This window comes from Petromyzon marinus, chromosome 22 (assembly GCF_048934315.1).
Source record: "Petromyzon marinus isolate PM22_M1 ecotype Great Lakes invasive population chromosome 22, UKy_Petmar_22M1.pri1.0, whole genome shotgun sequence".
Taxonomy (NCBI): Eukaryota; Metazoa; Chordata; class Hyperoartia; order Petromyzontiformes; family Petromyzontidae; genus Petromyzon; species Petromyzon marinus.
Window position 1 is genome coordinate 21,151,704 of NC_133688.1, and position 16,759 is coordinate 21,168,462.

The 16,759-nt window shown below is 52.0% G+C and overlaps 3 protein-coding genes across 8 annotated transcripts in view; all 3 read right to left on the bottom strand.

The window, feature by feature from the left end:
- The window catches only part of LOC116945068 (voltage-dependent P/Q-type calcium channel subunit alpha-1A-like), a 92,737-nt gene extending 92,180 nt beyond the window's left edge, over positions 1 to 557 (bottom strand). The window contains 1 exon segment of the mRNA XM_076068883.1: positions 202 to 557. Within this exon segment, the coding sequence (XP_075924998.1) occupies positions 202 to 449 (248 nt within the window). The 5' untranslated portion in view covers positions 450 to 557.
- Positions 558 to 1,432: 875 nt separating this feature from the next.
- Positions 1,433 to 2,599, bottom strand: LOC116945067 (uncharacterized; the record flags this gene model as incomplete). Its single annotated transcript, XM_032959172.2, has 1 exon — positions 1,433 to 2,599. A coding segment is annotated over one exon (1,038 nt), but the record flags the coding sequence as incomplete, so codon positions are not given.
- Positions 2,600 to 10,240: 7,641 nt separating this feature from the next.
- Positions 10,241 to 16,759, bottom strand: part of LOC116944821 (uncharacterized) — a 44,979-nt gene continuing 38,460 nt past the window's right edge. For all 6 annotated transcript variants that reach the window (XM_032958581.2, XM_032958582.2, XM_032958579.2 and 3 more), the window contains exons 26-27: positions 15,416 to 15,591; positions 10,241 to 14,389 (exon numbers count right to left, since the gene is read on the bottom strand). In XM_032958581.2, coding sequence (XP_032814472.2) covers positions 13,855 to 14,389; positions 15,416 to 15,591 — 711 coding nt within the window. In that variant the 3' untranslated portion in view covers positions 10,241 to 13,854. The remainder of the gene's footprint in view (positions 14,390 to 15,415; positions 15,592 to 16,759) is intronic.

Here is a 16,759-nt window from a genome sequence, read left to right on the forward strand (position 1 = left end):
TGGTGGGGGTAGTGGGGTTGGTGGGGGTAGTGGGGTTGGTGGGGGTAGTGGGGTTGGTGGGGGTTGGTGGGGGTAGTGGGGTTGGTGAGGTTGGTGGGGGTAGTGGGATTGGTGGGGGTAGTGGGATTGGTGGGGGTAGTGGGGTTGACGCGACCGGTGGGGTTGGTGGGCCACGACGGGACGGGCACGCTGCAAGGATATGGCCACTCGGTGATGCGCTTGGCGTACTTGCGGACCGCGTTGTCCTCGCTGAAGAGGAAGAGGGAGCGGTTGAGGGTGAGGAAGCTTTGCCGCACGGGGATGGGGTTGTAGATGGCCATGGTGCGCGCCCTCTGGGCCATCGACTGCTTGTAGATCTGGCGGCGACCCCCCGGCGCTGCGCCTCCTGCGTGGGGCCCGCGGCCCCCTCGCCCAGATCCCCCCCCCATCTCGTCCCCGTAGCGGCTCATGGTGGCCACGGCGGCGGTGCAGGTGGTGGCGATGGGCCAGGTGGTGGTGGAGGTGGTGGTGGTGGAGGTGGTGGTGGTGGAGGTGGTGGTGGTGGTGGTGGAGGTGGTGGTGGTGGTGGAGGTGGTGGTGGAGGTGATGGTGGTGGTGGTGGTGGAGGTGATGGTGGTGGTGGTGGAGGTGGTGGAGGTGGCGATGGGCCAGGTGGTGGTGGAGGTGGTGGTGGTGGTGGTGGTGGAGGTGGTGGTGGTGGTGGAGATGGTGGTGAGATTCTGGTCGTGGTAGCGCCGGAACGCGCTAATCTGTTCTCTGCGTTTCCCACTCACTCACACTCACCATCGCACTCACCCTGTCATCCTCTCACTCACCCTGTCATCCTCTCACTCACCCTGTCACGCACACCTCGACTCAACCATCCACTCGCTCACCCACCCACTCGATGCCTCACTCACCCTCGCACTCACTCAACCTCTCACTCAACTTCATCCTCATATACTTCCTCACACACTCACCATTTCACTCCCATGCTCACCACTGACACACGCCTTGACGCTCTCACCTCATCCGCTAACGCACCCTCCCACGCACTCCTCACCCTCCCACGCACTCCTCACCCTCCAACGCACACCTCACCCTCCCACGCACTCCTCACCCTCCCACGCACTCCTCACCCTCCCACGCACTCCTCACCCTCCCACGCAGTCCTCACCCTACCACGCACACCTCACCCTCCCACGCACTCCTCACCCTCCCACGCACTCCTCACCCTACCACGCACACCTCACCCTACCACGCACTCCTCACCCTCCCACGCACACCTCACCCTCCCACGCACTCCTCACCCTCCCACGCACACCTCACCCTACCACGCACACCTCACCATCTCACGCACACCTCACCCGATGTAACCGTAACTGGAACACAGGAGCCCCTCCAGGAAGGAGCGATTCTCGCTCTTGCGTAGAAGGAAGATTAATCCTGCAGGGAGTGAACTTGATCCTGCAGGGAGTGGACTTAATCCTGAAGGGAATGAACTTGGTCCTGCAGGGAGTGAGCTTGATCCTGCAGGGAGTGGACTTGATCCTGCAGGGAATTAACTTGATCCTGCAGGGAGTTAACTTAATCCTGCAGGGAGTGGACTTGGTCCTGCAGGGAGTGAACTTGATCCTGCAGGGAGTGGACTTGATCCTGCAGGGAGTGGACTTGGTCCTGCAGGGAGTGAACTTAATCCTCCAGGGAGTGCACTTGATCCTGCAGAAAGTGAACTTGATCCTGCAGGGAGTGAACTTGATCCTGCAGGGAGTGAACTTAATCCTGCAGGGAGTAGACTTGATCCTGCAGAAAGTGAACTTAATCCTGCAGGGAGTGGACTTGATCCTGCAGGGAGTGGACTTGGTCCTGCAGGGAGTGAACTTGATCCTGCAGGGAGTGGACTTGATCCTACAGGGAGTGAGCCTGATCCTGCAGGGAGTGAACTTGATCCTGCAGTGAGTGGACTTGATCCTGCAAGGAGTGAACTTGATCCTGCAGGGAGTGAACTTAATCCTGCAGGGAGTGGACTTGATCCTGCAGGGAGTGGACTTGGTCCTGCAGGGAGTGAACTTGATCCTGCAGGGAGTGGACTTGATCCTGCAGGGAGTGAACTTGATCCTACAGGGAGTGGGCTTGATCCTACAGGGAGTGGACTTGATCCTGCAGGGAGTGAACTTGATCCTGCAGGGAGTGGACTTGATCCTGCCGGGAGTGAGCCTGATCCTGCAGGGAGTGAACTTGATCCTGCAGGGAGTGGACTTGGTCCTGCAGGGAGTGAACTTGATCCTGCAGGGAGTGAGCCTGATCCTGCAGGGAGTGGACTTGATCCTGCAGGGAGTGGACTTGGTCCTGCAGGGAGTGGACTTGATCCTACAGGGAGTGGACTTGATCCTGCAGGGAGTGAACTTGATCCTGCAGGGAGTGGACTTGATCCTGCAGGGAGTGGACTTGATCCTGCAGGGAGTGAACTTGGTCCTGCAGGGAGTGAGCTTGATCCTGCAGGGAGTGGACTTGATCCTGCAGGGAGTGGACTTGATCCTGCAGGGAGTGGACTTGATCCTGCAGGGAGTGAACTTGATCCTGCAGGGAGTGAGCTTGATCCTGCAGGGCAATGGGTGAGTCAGCCCTCCTCTCACGTTTCGGCGATCCCGGAGAAATCCCGAGCGGGCTGCGATTGGCGACGAGGAGACATCGCCGGGGCTGCACGGAGCTCCGCCTGCCTCACTGCTCGCTGTTCGCCCGGGTGCCTCAGATGCCCGCTGGTCCGACTGGCCTACCGCCTGCCTGTCTGTCTGCCTGTATCTCTGTCTGCCTGTCTGTCTGCCTGTCTGTCTGCCTGTCTGTCTGCCTGTCTCTCTGCCTGTCTCTCTGCCTGTCTCTCTGTCTGCCTGTCTCTCTGTCTGTCTGTCTGCCTGTCTCTCTGTCTCCCTGTCTGTCTGCCTGTCTCTCTTTCTGCCTGTCTGTCTGCCTGTCTCTCTGTCTGTCTGCCTGTCTCTCTGTCTGTCTGTCTGCCTGTCTGTCTGCCTGTCTCTCTGTCTGTCTCTCTGTCTGCCTGTCTGTCTGCCTGTCTCTCTGTCTGCCTGTCTGTCTGCCTGTCTCTCTGTCTGTCTGCCGGGCTCACAGCGTCCCGCAGGCGAGGCTGGCTGTCTGCCGCGATGACGAGACAGACGCCTGCCTGCCCGGCTCTCCGGCTGTCCGTCTGGCCTGGTGTCCAGCCCCAGGGTTTGTGACTGCGACTGCGGGGCTGGGAGGAATTGCTGCTCCACTCTCCTCCCTCTCCTCTCTCTCCCCTCTCTCTGCTCTCTCCTCCCTCTACGCGCTCTCTCTCTCTGGCGAAGAAGGGGGGGGGGGGGGTGTGCACGTGACCACACCCCGCACATCTACCCCGCCCCCCTCCCCCTTCTGCCCCCCCCGCACTCCGTGCCAATAGGCTAGACCCCCCCCCTCTCTCCCCCAATTTTGTCCCCCCCGCCTCCCCTCTCTTGATGCCGGAACGCGTGATGCGACGGGCTCTGCGGGGGGTGCAGTAGAGATGGGAGGTGGTGGGGGGGGGGCGATAATTAGGGGGATCAGGGAACGTGCGCGCCGGGGATGGGGTGGGAGCGGTGTGGGGGGTGGGGGCATCAATTAAGGAGGATGGTGGAGCGGGAGTCGGGTAAGGGGGGATTAGCTAATTAGGGGGCGGGTGGGTGGGTGGGCAGCTCGCGCGGCGTGGAGCGGTGTGGGGGCTCCGGGTGCGAGCGCTGGGCCGCGTTGCATCCATCACGCGAGGTCTCAGAGCATGTGAGGGAGGGAGGGAGTTGGGGTCGCGAACGCTGCTGGGATCGCCTGGTCGCCTGCTCCCATCTGGCGGTGGCGCGTGGGATCAGAGCTGAAGGCGAAACCCACCGTCGATGGCGCTCTGCCCCCAGCTTGTGCAGGCTGATCACCGAAGGGTTGTCAAAGTGCACCTAGACTGGCACAAGCGCCGTGGTGACGCCATCGACCCATTGTGGTGGATGTCGTCTGGGCTGTCCCCGAGGTTGAGTCGGCCTTGTTTATCACGCTGCAGTGTGCCCACGTACCGGGCTGTCGGCTACAAACCTCGACTCTTTCTACAAACCTCGACTCTTCTCTAAAAATCTCGACTCTTCTCTATTAGCTACAAATCTCGACTCTTCTCTATCAGCTACAAATCTCAACTCTTCTCTATCAGCTACAAACCTCGACTCTTCTCTAGAAATCTCGACTCTTCTCTACAAACCTCGACTCTTCTCTATTAGCTACAAAGCTCGACTCTTCTCTAGAAATCTCGACTCTTCTCTAGAAACCTCGACTCTTCTCTATCAGCTACAAACCTCAAACTCTTCTCTATTAGCTACAAATCTCGACTCTTAGCTACAAACCTCGACTCTTCACTATCAGCTACAAACCTCGACTCTTCTCTACAAACCTCGACTCTTCTCTATTAGCTACAAAGCTCGACTCTTCTCTATTAGCTACAAACCTCGACTCTTCTCTATCAGCTACAAATCTCGACTCTTCTCTATCAGCTACATCTCGACTCTTAGCTACAAACTTCGACTCTTCTCTATCAGCTACAAATCTCGACTGTTCTTTACAAACCTCGACTCTTCTATATTAGCTACAAACCTCGACTCTTCTCTATCGGCTACAAATCTCGACTCTTCTCTAGAAACCTCGACTCTTCTCTAGAAATCTCGACTCTTCTCTATCAGCTACAAATCTCAACTCTTCTCTATTAGCTACAAATCTCGACTCTTAGCTACAAAGCTCGACTCCTCTCTATCAGCTACAAAACTCGACTCTTCTCTACAAACCTCGACTCTTCTCTATTAGCTACAAAGCTCGACTCTTCTCTATCAGCTACAAACCTCGACTCTTCTCTATCAGCTACAAATCTCGACTCTTATCTAGAAATCTCGACTCCTCTCTACAAACCTCGACTCTTCTCTATCAGCTACAAACCTCAACTCTTCTCTATTAGCTACAAACCTCGACTCTTAGCTACAAACCTCGACTCTTCTCTATCAGCTACAAATCTCGACTTCTCTACAAATCTCGACTCTTCTCTATTAGCTACAAATCTCGACTCTTCTCTATCAGCTACAAATCTCGACTTTTCTCTAGAAATCTCGACTCTTCTCTACATATCTCGACTCTTCTCTATCAGCTACAAACCTCAACTCTTCTCTATTAGCTACAAACCTCGACTCTTAGCTACAAAAATCGACTCTTCTCTATCAGCTACAAATCTCGACTCTTCTCTATTAGCTACAAAACTCGACTCTTCTCTATCAGCTACAAACCTCGACTCTTCTCTATTAGCTACAAACCTCGACTCTTAGCTACAAACTTCGACTCTTCTCTATCAGCTACAAATCTCGACTCTTCTTTACAAACCTCGACTCTTCTCCATCACCTACAAACCTCGACTCATCTACAAAGCTCGACTCATCTCTACAAATCTCGACTCATCTCTACAAACCTCGACTCTTCTCTATCAGCTACAAATCTCGACTCTTCTCTACAAACTTCGACTCTTCTCTACAAACCTCGACTCTTCTCTATTAGCTACAAAGCTCGACTCTTCGCTACAAACTTCGACTCTTCTCTATCAGCTACAAACCTCGACTCTTCTCTACAAACCTCGACTCTACTCTACAAAACTCGACTCTTCTCCATCAGCTACAAACCTCGACTCTTCTCTATCAGCTACAAATCTCGACTCTTCTCTATTAGCTACAAACCTCGACTCTTCTCTACAAACCTCGACTCTTCTCTACAAACCTCGACTCCTCTCTATTAGCTACAAACCTCGACTCTTCTCCATCAGCTACAAATCTCGACTCTTCTCTATCAGCTACAAATCTCGACTCTTCTCTACAAACCTCGGCTCTTCTCTACAAATCTGGACTCTTTTCTACAAACCTCGACGCTTCTCTATTAGCTACAAACCTCGACTCTTCTCTATTAACTACAACACTCGACTCTTCTCTACAAACCTCGACTCTGCTCTATTAGCTACAAAACTCGACTTTTCTCTATTAGCTACAAACCTCGACTCTTCTTTTTTAACTACAAACCTCGACTCTTCTCTATAAGCTACAAGCCTCGACTCTGCTCTATTAGCTACAAAACTCGACTCTGCTCTATTAGCTACAAACCTTGACTCTTATTTTTTAACTACAAACCTCGACTTTCTCTACAACCTCGACTCTGCTCTATTAGCTACAAATCTTGACTCTTTTCTATTAGCTACAAACCTTGACTCTTCTGTATTAGCTACAAACCTCGACTCTTCTTTACAAATCTCGACTCTTATCTATCAGCTACAAAAGCTCGACTCCTCTCTATTAGCTACAAATCTCGACTCTTCTGTATTAGCTACAAACCTCGACTCTTTACTACAAAGCTCGACTCTTCTCTATTAGCTACAAACCTCGACTCTTAGCTACAAACCTCGTCTCTTCTCTACAAATCTCGACTCTTCTCTATTAGCTACAAACCTCGAGTCTTCTCTATTAGCTACAAATCTCGACTCCTCTCTATTAGCTATAAACTTCGACTCTTCTCTACAAACCTCGACTCTTCTCTATTAGCTACAAACCTCGACTCTTTCTTTACAAACCTCGACTCTGCTCTGTCAGCTACAAACCTCGACTCTTCTCTATTAACTACATACCTCGACTCTTCCCTATTAACTACATACCTCGACTCTTCCCTATTAACTACAAACCTCGACTATTCTCTATCAGCTACAAATCTCGACTCTTCTCTACAAACCTCGACTCTTCTCTAATAGCTACAAATCTCGACTCTTCTGTAGCTGTAGATACAAATTAATCGGAACTCTTCCACATGCTTACCTGCGATGGATAATTTCAACAACTTTGCTTCAACAGAGGCACTCTGAACACGTTTCCACAATCAGTGCGCGCCCAACTCTGCTGATGAGACGTTGAACGTCAAATTCGGTCCAGAGTTTTGCTCGTGTTGCACCAACGCTGCTGAAATTAAACTACCAGGAGGAAGCATTGTGGTTGATGGGATGTGTGAAAGGAATACTTTATTCTCGTGTCACGTGCAGGGAGAGGTAATGCGTGATCTATCACATTAACACAGCTACTTCAATGCTAAATTCTTCTGTTGATATGTAAACTCCTCTGTCAAGGCGCTCTGCTCCTCCCACCCAGCTAAAATACGCTGCCAAGCTTAGCAGTGTTCATTGGAGCGCTGTCTTTCCGACAGTTCTGTTTCTTCACCTGAGGAAGGCTACTTGTGTTGTGGCCGAAACGTCGTGAGAATTTTACTTTATTGTGTTTTAATTTTATTATTTCCCTTCTACGTGACTTTACCGAAAGAACCAAGAAGATGAATCCCTGCAGTCACGAAAGCTTTAAATCGAAAAAGATCAAAAGACTAAATTACAAACACACCAAGACGGAGAATGGAAATATCAAACGAATACCGGCAACAGCTGTCCCTTTGCTTCATTGACTGCAGCAAAACTACATCAGGGGACGTCCGATGACAGTGCCAATATATTACAATAGGTTTTCCCCTTTTTTCTGGCAACAAAGCAGGTGCTAAGATGTTAAAACACCAAACTGAAACCTTTTACAAGGAATCATGTCTGCATTAACCACAATGCTTGTCAGGATGAAAACAAACAAAAAAACACTCTGATAATGTGGCATTGTCTTTGATACTGAATGGTCCACACCAGAGACAGCTTTCTTTTGAGCCTCGTCTCAAAACGGTGTTAGACCGGAGGACGCCACAAGGCGTGCCAGGGAAAAGGGGAAAACCTGTTCTCATATTTTGGTACTGGCAAAGGAGGTCCCATGATGTAGCTGCTCACCCCGAGATCTCATTACTCTGATAGTGGAATTGTCTTTGTGCTGTTCGCCTTTTGGCGTCCTCTGGTCGAACACCGTTTGAGACAAAGAAAGCTGTCTCTGATGTGGACCAATCAGTTTCAAGGACAATGCAAATATTATCAGAGTATAGAAATAGGTTTTTTACCCTTTTATCTGTCACAAAAACTGACACCTTTATACAAGGGATCATGTTTGCGATAACCACAACACAAGTAGTCAAAATGCAAACAAAAAAGACAACTCTGATAATATGCACTGTCCTTGAATTTGATTGGTCCACACCCGAGACGGCTTTTCTTAGAGCCCAGTCTGTATAAAGGTGTCAGTTTTTGTGCCAGATAAAAGGGTAAAAAAAAACAATTATCATATTGTTACTGGCAAATGAGGTTTACAATGGTGTATATGCTTCCCCGAGCTCTCATACTCTGATGGTGCATTGTCTATGAGTTGTGCGCCTTTTGGCGTCTTCTGGTCTAACACCATGTGAGACGAGGCTCTAAAGAAAGCTGTCTCGGGTGTGGACCAATCAATTTCAAGGACAGTGCATACATTATCAGAGTTGTTGTTTGTTTGCGTTCCGACCGCAGGTATTGTGGTCAATGTAAACATGACTCCTTGTAAAAAAAGGTGTCAGTTTTGTTGCCAGATAAAAGGGTAAAAAACAAATTATCATATTTTGTTACTGGGAAATGAGGTTTCCAATGGTGTTTTTGAGTTGTACGCCTTTTGGCGTCTTCTGGTCCAACACCATTGGAGACTAGGCTCTAAGAAAAGCCGTCTCAGGTGTGGACCAATCAAATTCAAGGACAGTGCATATCATTATCAGTTGTCTTTTTTGTTTGCATTTTGACTTGTGTTGTGGTTATCGCAAACATGATCCCTTGTATAAAGGTGTCAGTTTTTGTGCCAGATAAAAGGGTAAAAACCTATTACTATATCTTGCTACTGGCAAAGGTCTCAGAATGTAAATTATAAGAGTATGTTTTTTGTTTGCATTCTGACCACAAGCATTGTGGTTAATGCAGACATGATTCCTTGTAAAAGGCTTCAGTTTGATGTTTTAACATCTTAACACCTGTTTTGTTGCCAGAAAAAATGGGAAAACCTATTCTCATACGGCAAAGTTTCTGATTGTGTGGACCATGCACTAATGTGGATTAGAATGAAGGAGATGGGAATGCCAACTCACCTCGTGCCTGTTACGTAATCTGTGCCAGCCAAAAAACGAAGGTTAGAACAGAGTATGGGGGAGACAAGAATTTGACATTGGGAAAGGAGTAAGGCACAGGGCTGTGTGCCGTCTCCTTCCCTGTTCAATTTGTACAGGGAGATTATTATGCGAGAGGCAGGCCTGGATTCCATCTTAGCAGGCGTGAAGATTGCAGGCAGAAGAAACAACTTAAGATATGCTGATACCACCCGCCGAGCAAATAGCTAAGTTGAAATGATGACCCTGTTGGTAAATATTAAAGAGGCGCGAGAGAAAAGGCCGGATTCTGCCTCAATCTCCAACAGACGAAGGTGATGGCGACAGAACTAAACTCATTTAGTCTGGAAAAATTAACCAAGTTGTGCAGAACTTTGTATTTCTGGGCGCCTTGGTTGCTGAAGACGGGGAGAGATCGGTCCCACTCTTCCACTGAAGGCCTTATTCGTGAAGCATACATTGACATACTTCGGACACGTCACGAGGACCTCTTGACGAGATGAATCGGTGTTGCTTGAGAATGGAGAAGGTAACAGGAGCAGAGGTCGACCTCCGAGGTGGATGGACGACATCAAGAACACTGCCCCTGGCCTCACACTAACCCAGCTACGAGGCAGCGAGAGACAGGCGGTGTGGAAGTCGGAGTCTGGTCGTGGATGTCACCAGAGGTCGTACTCGACCTGATGGCACAAGGTGACAAGGTGATGGAGAAAGGACGAATGGTGTCCACGTCGAGGAGCAACTCCCAAGCTACAGGAGTGAAGTGGTGGGTTATTGGGCTGCCACGTGTCCGGGGATCGGCACCGCGTGTTTCCAAGTGGCATCAGGGGTCGATTTGTATTGAGATCTGGTGCCGGGATCGTTGCGTTTAATTTGAGAAACATGTGCGGGTTGGTCTGAGGAAGAGGTGGCAGCCCAACCACTCACTCACCTACTCATTCACTCTCCAAGTAACTCACCCACTCGCTCAACCACTCAGCCACTATTTCATTTGCCAAGTCACTTGGTAACCCACCCACTTACACACTTGCACCACCACTGTCACGGTGTGGTGGTTGTGGTGGTGGTTGGTGGCCAGAACCACACACCCACCACGTGTAGCCACTCCTTCCAATGCTTGCTATTTGCATTTCCTTCCCTGAGGCACATCATTGTCACGTGCAGGCCGGCGTAAAATGATCGGTGAGGGTTTTATTGACATTAAAACAATTGTGACATTATCCACATTTTACCATTAACCAACGCCTGCAGATCCAGATGATTCAAGCAGCAGATGTCTGTGCAACAGCACGCGCCTGCCATGTCATCGTCGAATGCATACGCACATAAAAAAAAACTATTTACCGTGGCTCTCTTGCCCGCGTGCTGGTCCACGCAGACATGGTAGCTAGCAGCGGAGTGGGTCTAGCTCTGGGCTGCGTCCTGAATCTTATCAATACCACCGTCTCAACACGTACGAACCTCCAGCAATAAAATCACGAATGGTTGCACAAACCACAGCGCGCAATTGTATCAATCGCCTGCAACTGCTGTGTCCAAACCCGGGCGATTAGGTGTGCGACGAAATGAAACGGCGTGTCATTCGGGATTGTAACAACCAATCACAGTTTGCGAAAGCGTCACATGGTGATGAAATACTTCGTTACATATCGCCGTGCGGATCGCAACCGGTTGCGCTGCTGTTCGCAACCGGTTGCAGAGCCGTCCACATACGAGCATTTCAGTTGCTTGCAACCAAGTTGTGAAACTGACAGAAGCGTGTTTCAGTGTTGCACGACGTTAGGAACACAAGCGGGGTTGGGTGGGATGGAGGGGACTGAGTCTCCCCTACCGATAGCACAGAACCCCCCTAAATTCTTAGTCAAGTAAAAATGCTGGTAAAATATTTCATCCAAATAGACACAGGAGATGCAACCTAAAGTAGAGCTCACGACAGATAAAATCAGACCGCTTCATTACTCATTTTGCAACCCCCCCCCACCTTATTACCAGGTCCTATCAGCCAAAGCGCAGGAATGTGTGGACGCATGGACAACTGTGAGCCGTCACCGCGCTTGTGACCAAGAAGGCCGGATTTCAAAATGTCTGGGAAACGCAACATTTGGGTTGCAGCGTGCGGTACCAGAGGTGAGCGGAGCGTGCAGCAGGGAAACACGGTTCTGGATGCAAGGGCAGGGGGGTGTGAGCGCAGAGCAAAATTCATGAACTCTGTGCATACCTCTACACACAAGACACGAGGCGTGGCTGGCCAGTGCCACGCCCGGCTGGCTGTCTCCCCAGTGGCGATGTTTACACACCGTACCAGGTACCCATTTGAGGCCGAGTCGACCTAGGGGAGGCCCAGGACCGGTTCAGGTATCCGTCACTTGTGTTGGCCATGAGCGGGAATCAAACTCGGGTTGCTGGGTTTGCCGTGCAGCGCGCTAACCACTACACTACCGTAAATACGCACACTTCAGTGCACGCGTATCTTACTCATATTCTACACAAATATAAAAACCATCATGCCCCTTCTTGCATTTACAGTCCGGGTGGACAAGTATTGTTTGCGAGAATATATTAAGGCCAGCACAGAGCAAAATGGGATGGTGTGGCCCCCGTCCATGAATTGGCCACCTTTCGTCTGCAGGAGTAACATTTTACAAATTGTACCAGGTGCTCATTTAAAGATGAATCGACCTAGGGGACGCCCAGGATCAGTTTAGAGATCACTCTCAAATGGTTGCTGGGGTCACAGCGCAGCGCGCTAATGATTGCGCCACCACCCATTACACACAGTCTTAGACAGCCAGACATGTACAGAGCTCCATTATAACATTAAGCCACACAGTTGCTCACACTCGGACATACATGCTCTATTGTCACATATGAACGCTCCCAGTTACAAACGCACAAAGACAATGATACCCCGTGTAGCCTTAACAGTGTAGGAGCAAGTGCTGTTCAGCGAGCAGGTATGAAGGCCGGTACAGCAGACAAGGGGGTGGGTGGCAGGCACTACGCCCAGCCGCCTTCGTCTCCCTAGTGCAGATGTTTACACACCACACCAGGTACTATTTGAGGCTGAGTAGACTTAGGAGAGGCTTAGAATCGGTTCAGATAATCTTCACCGATGGCCGGGAGTGGGAATCGAACCTAGGTCGCAAGGTTTGTAGTGTAGCGTCTTAACCGCCGCACTACCGCTCCACACAGTCGGTCACAAACATACGATGACACGCACACAGTATTCGCTCTCAAGTCTCACACACGCACACATATACACGCACGATGATGAGGAGGGGCTGGGGTCAGGGCTTTGCCCTTAGCCCTGCGCCCCACTCAACCTTTCCGGAAATGAATCCAGGAGAGAAGAATCCGAGCCGAGGCAGAATCCGACTCCGGTCTCGCGCTGGATTAAGTGGCGCAGCAATGCAACGCGAAAAAGCTCGCATCGACCCTACGGGTAATCCACGCACCGGCAAAACACATCGCTAACCCTAGCCACAGTGCCCGAGCCCCAACCAAACCTCACCGACACCACCGCGGGGAGACAAAAACACGTGACCATCTTCTTCGTCGCGATAAAATGGTGCCTTTCGTTATTGACGCACGCTGCGTAAAAGGGGAGGGGGGGGGGGGTGTCCACATCAACGCAGGGAGCATTCGTTGCTCCCTGCGTCATCCGTCAGGCTAGAGGAGGTACTTGGGGGGACCAGGACCACCCCCCACACTCTTTCTCCACTGGTGTCGCCAAAATCCTACAAACTTTAAATAGATTCAAAATATATTTAATCCGGACCGATCATGCGGGCACACCAGAGGGGAGTGCGATTGTGTGGGGGGGGCGGGGGGAGGGGGTGGCCGTCTCGGTCGGCGCAGTCACCAGAGGGGTTCAGCAGAAGCCATTGGAGGATTCTAACGCGGCGCTCGAAGGGACCAATACTGCTGGACGGGCCGTGAGCGGTTCCGGCGCTGCGTGTGCTGCGGCTTTCATTGCGAGCGCAAACGACCGGTTTGAAACGAGGACTCGGGGGGAGGGGCATGAAGGGGGCGGGGGGAAACAGAGCCCCCAGTGACTCCCATCCGTCACCCCCTCACCAATGAATCCCAGCCACCCAGCCAATCACATCATTCGGCTCGCTCACAAACAACGCAGCACAAGGGACCGTAGCACCAAGCGGGCGCAGCGGCGCATCACTGACCTGACACCCAGCTCACGCCCAAAGCCGTTCAGTCCAACCTAACACTATCTACAAGTTAGTGCACTCCTACGGGGGGAGGGGGGGTCTGGCCTCAAATAGAGCTAAACCCTCGCATGAGAGAGGGAGATGCTTTCTGGAGGGCACAGCAATGGAACCGGCGTCCGGCACGGAGTTGATCCAGCCTGACTGGCCACTCCACCTGCTTCACGAGGACCTTGTATGAGGGGCCCCGGGGCCATGGGTGTCAATTCCCGGGGCAAGAGCTCTTTGGAACACAGTGGCGTTCAAGACCCAGGGACGGACAACGGTGAGCTTTAATCGTAGCTGGAGTTCTCAGGACATCTCCTGTGGGTGCGGGATTCAACTCGGAGCACATGCAGCAGGCAGCGAGCCAGCCCCAAAGTCCGCGACCAGCACCGCCACCACCATCAACGCCGCTACCACCACCACCACCACGACGGCGACGACTCGCTGGCCCTGCGCTACACGCGCGACACAGAGCAGAGCACGCGACGACGAGTAGTCTGGGCTAGACGCAGGGTCTTGACGATGACGCGGGGAGGAGAGGGGGTGTCCACCTCGGCGTCCACCGGCCGGGCGGCCCTCAGTGCAGGGGCGGTGGCGGCGGAGGCGGCACGATGGCGGTGGGGCGAGCGTCGTCGCGAGGGGAGGCCACGGCACGGGGTGGCGGCGGAATCGGCACGGCCGCCGCCACCGCCGCTGCCGGGTGGGCGTTGTGGCCGGGGCTGGCCGCGGGGGTGGCGGGCGGCTGGCGCTGCGGCGGGTTGCTGTGCGTGCTGTGCGACCCGTAGGAATTCACGGGCGACACCGTGCGCGCGTACGTGTGCACGTTGTTGAGCGCGCTCGCAAAATGTTCACTCTGCGGCCCGAAGACGGGAGGCGACGGAGTGGCCGCGCCGCGGTTGGGGGCGGCGGGGATTGGCGGCGGCGGCGGCGGCGGCGGCGGGGCCGGCGGGATGCCACCGGCGCTGCCGTCCAGGAGACCCGGCAGGCCGGACGCCTCAGCCTGCGCGTGGCGGCGAGCGATCATCTCGGCGGAGTGCTTGCACTTCTCCGAGCCGCACTGGCACGTGAAGTAGCGGCTTTTGATGTCCCAGAACCGTTCGCCATAGTCAAACCTACAGAAACAAAGACCCCCCCCCCCACCGTATAGCCTTAAGACTGTTGGGCAAGTGCTTTAAGCGAGTAGCACCTGTGAAGGCCGGCACAGCACACGAGGGGAGGGTGGCCAGCACCACGCTGGGCTGTTGTGTTATTTTGCATGTATTATTTTCACAAGATCGCTTGGGATTGTGTCACATTCACATAACGCAATTACCGTATTTTCCCGCATATAGCCCGCATACGCATATAACCCGCAGACGCATATACCCCGCAAAAAGAACGTTTTGTGTAAAACAAATTTCAGATAGCTCGCACCTCCCTATACCCCTCATGCATTAATATCTTTAATGTCGTTACCGCAGTCTAATTCCATCATATTAATACGAAGTTTATATTTGTAATACATTCCACTATCAATTGTGAACATTAAAATCATAACGTGCACAAAGAAAACAAACTAACCGGAAACGAGTGAACTTAAAACAGTAATTTAGGAACAAAAGTAAATATCCAATAACACATCATTGGTAGATAAGTACAGTTTTAGCACTGGTAGATTGCGTACTGCACAGACAATAGCGGCACTACGGTAACGCCACTGCCTCGCCCCTCCCTCCTCTCTCTCCCCCCAGCTCTCCCGTCGCTGGTAAACAACGTGCGCCCACTTCATTGTCGTTTCATTGTACAAACAATTCGAATAATTTAAAACGTGATAACATGTGCAATTTTAATGTGAGTGGTTTATTCAGCAGTGCTTTAGTCAAAGGTAAGTGTTGCATAGTGGATAGTCCTACCATGAAAAAATTAAACGAGTTATGACGTGTCACACGTGTAAAATATTTTTGGGATATCCCGCACCTCCATATACCCCGCAGAGTCTTGTTTTGTTTGTAAAAAGTGGTATACCCCGCGGGTTATATGCGGGAAAATACGGTGGTGCGGGTTTCCGCTAGCATGGGATGTTAGCGCAGCAGTATGTTACGCTAGTGCGGCGAATCTGCGCGCGGGTGTGGTGAGCGCGGCGAGCGTGGTGTCCTCACCCGAGCTCCTCTCCGGCCAGCACGTGGCGGCTGCTAAAGAAGGCGATGCGAGGGAATCGAAGGTCCTGGTGCGACATGAAGACGCGCACGGGCACCAGGTTGGGCTCGCACAGGTGGTTGATGAAGCGGCTCACGTTCCCGTAGTACCGCGCGTCGATGCAGTACACCTCTCCGTCCTGCTCAGACACGTACACACGGGGTGAAGTACGGACATCCACGCACCGAGGCCGTGATGCACCCGAGAGATGCACCTGGGAGGTGGTGGCTACGCTGCTGCACGGCGCTGCCTGTAATCCAGCAGCCAGGAGGAAGCAGTGGATCGCGGCGCCAGTGTGGTGAAAGTCGTGCGAGCATCGAGGTGCCATACCCTGCCTTGCCAGAAGTGCTGTACAACAAGCGTGCACTAATCGCTATCCGTTCCATCTGGATGGAATACAGCGTGGCCCCCTTGCACGTGTGAGTTTTCTGAGTGAACGCCAGGTTTCCTCCCGCATGAATAAACCCTCGTTGGCGAAAAGCAAGTCTAGAGATGTATCCAAGTGCTCTGCAGTATTGCGCAGCGTTGCAAGGTGCAGTTTGCATGAACGACGCTGCAATATGAAAACACTGATCGTTATCGTTATTACTTAGGACAATCGTGACTGCCAATGGTCATAACTTCCTCCTCCGCGCGTTGCCTCTCTCTCTGCAGTGCGTCTCACGAACGAACGAGGACTGCCAATGGATGCGCAAAGATTCCGTTTCCCAAATCTGGACAAAATCGAATAGCAGTTTCCCCTTTTCAACCGCTGGGAAGGCAACTGCCATCAATCAGATTGCAGACAGAGGTCACGTGACCACCCGTGGTTGTGGGCTGTGTAGGCCAATCACCGTTCATCAAACACAACCTTTCAAACAAGCCCTGCTGCTCTCCTCCCACACGAAAGACAGAATTTAATACATTGGCCAAGCATCCCAATGGATCAGCAGCCTCCCGAGAACAAGTCTTGGACTGGTTGAGGCTATTCCCGAGTAAATAAATAACATTGCCATTTTTAATGTGAAATTTGCACGTGGCCCTAACTTGGGCTTCCCCTAGGTTGGCTCTGACTTAAACGAGTATCTGGTACGGTCGAGATTCGGGTGGGGCTTTTCACAGTAAACGATCAAATCATTTGCTAATTATGATATCACTCGAGATGGTAATCACGGTGCTCTTTGCACAATGACCCTCCAGCTCTCAGAGAGACAAGAGGTTTTATCACAACGTGTGTGGCTTTTAAAACGCCAACACAAGGCTTAACGGCCAGCGCCGTGAGCGGACCAATGGGCGGAGGCTTGCCACAATCGCTCGTGCCCCGCTCT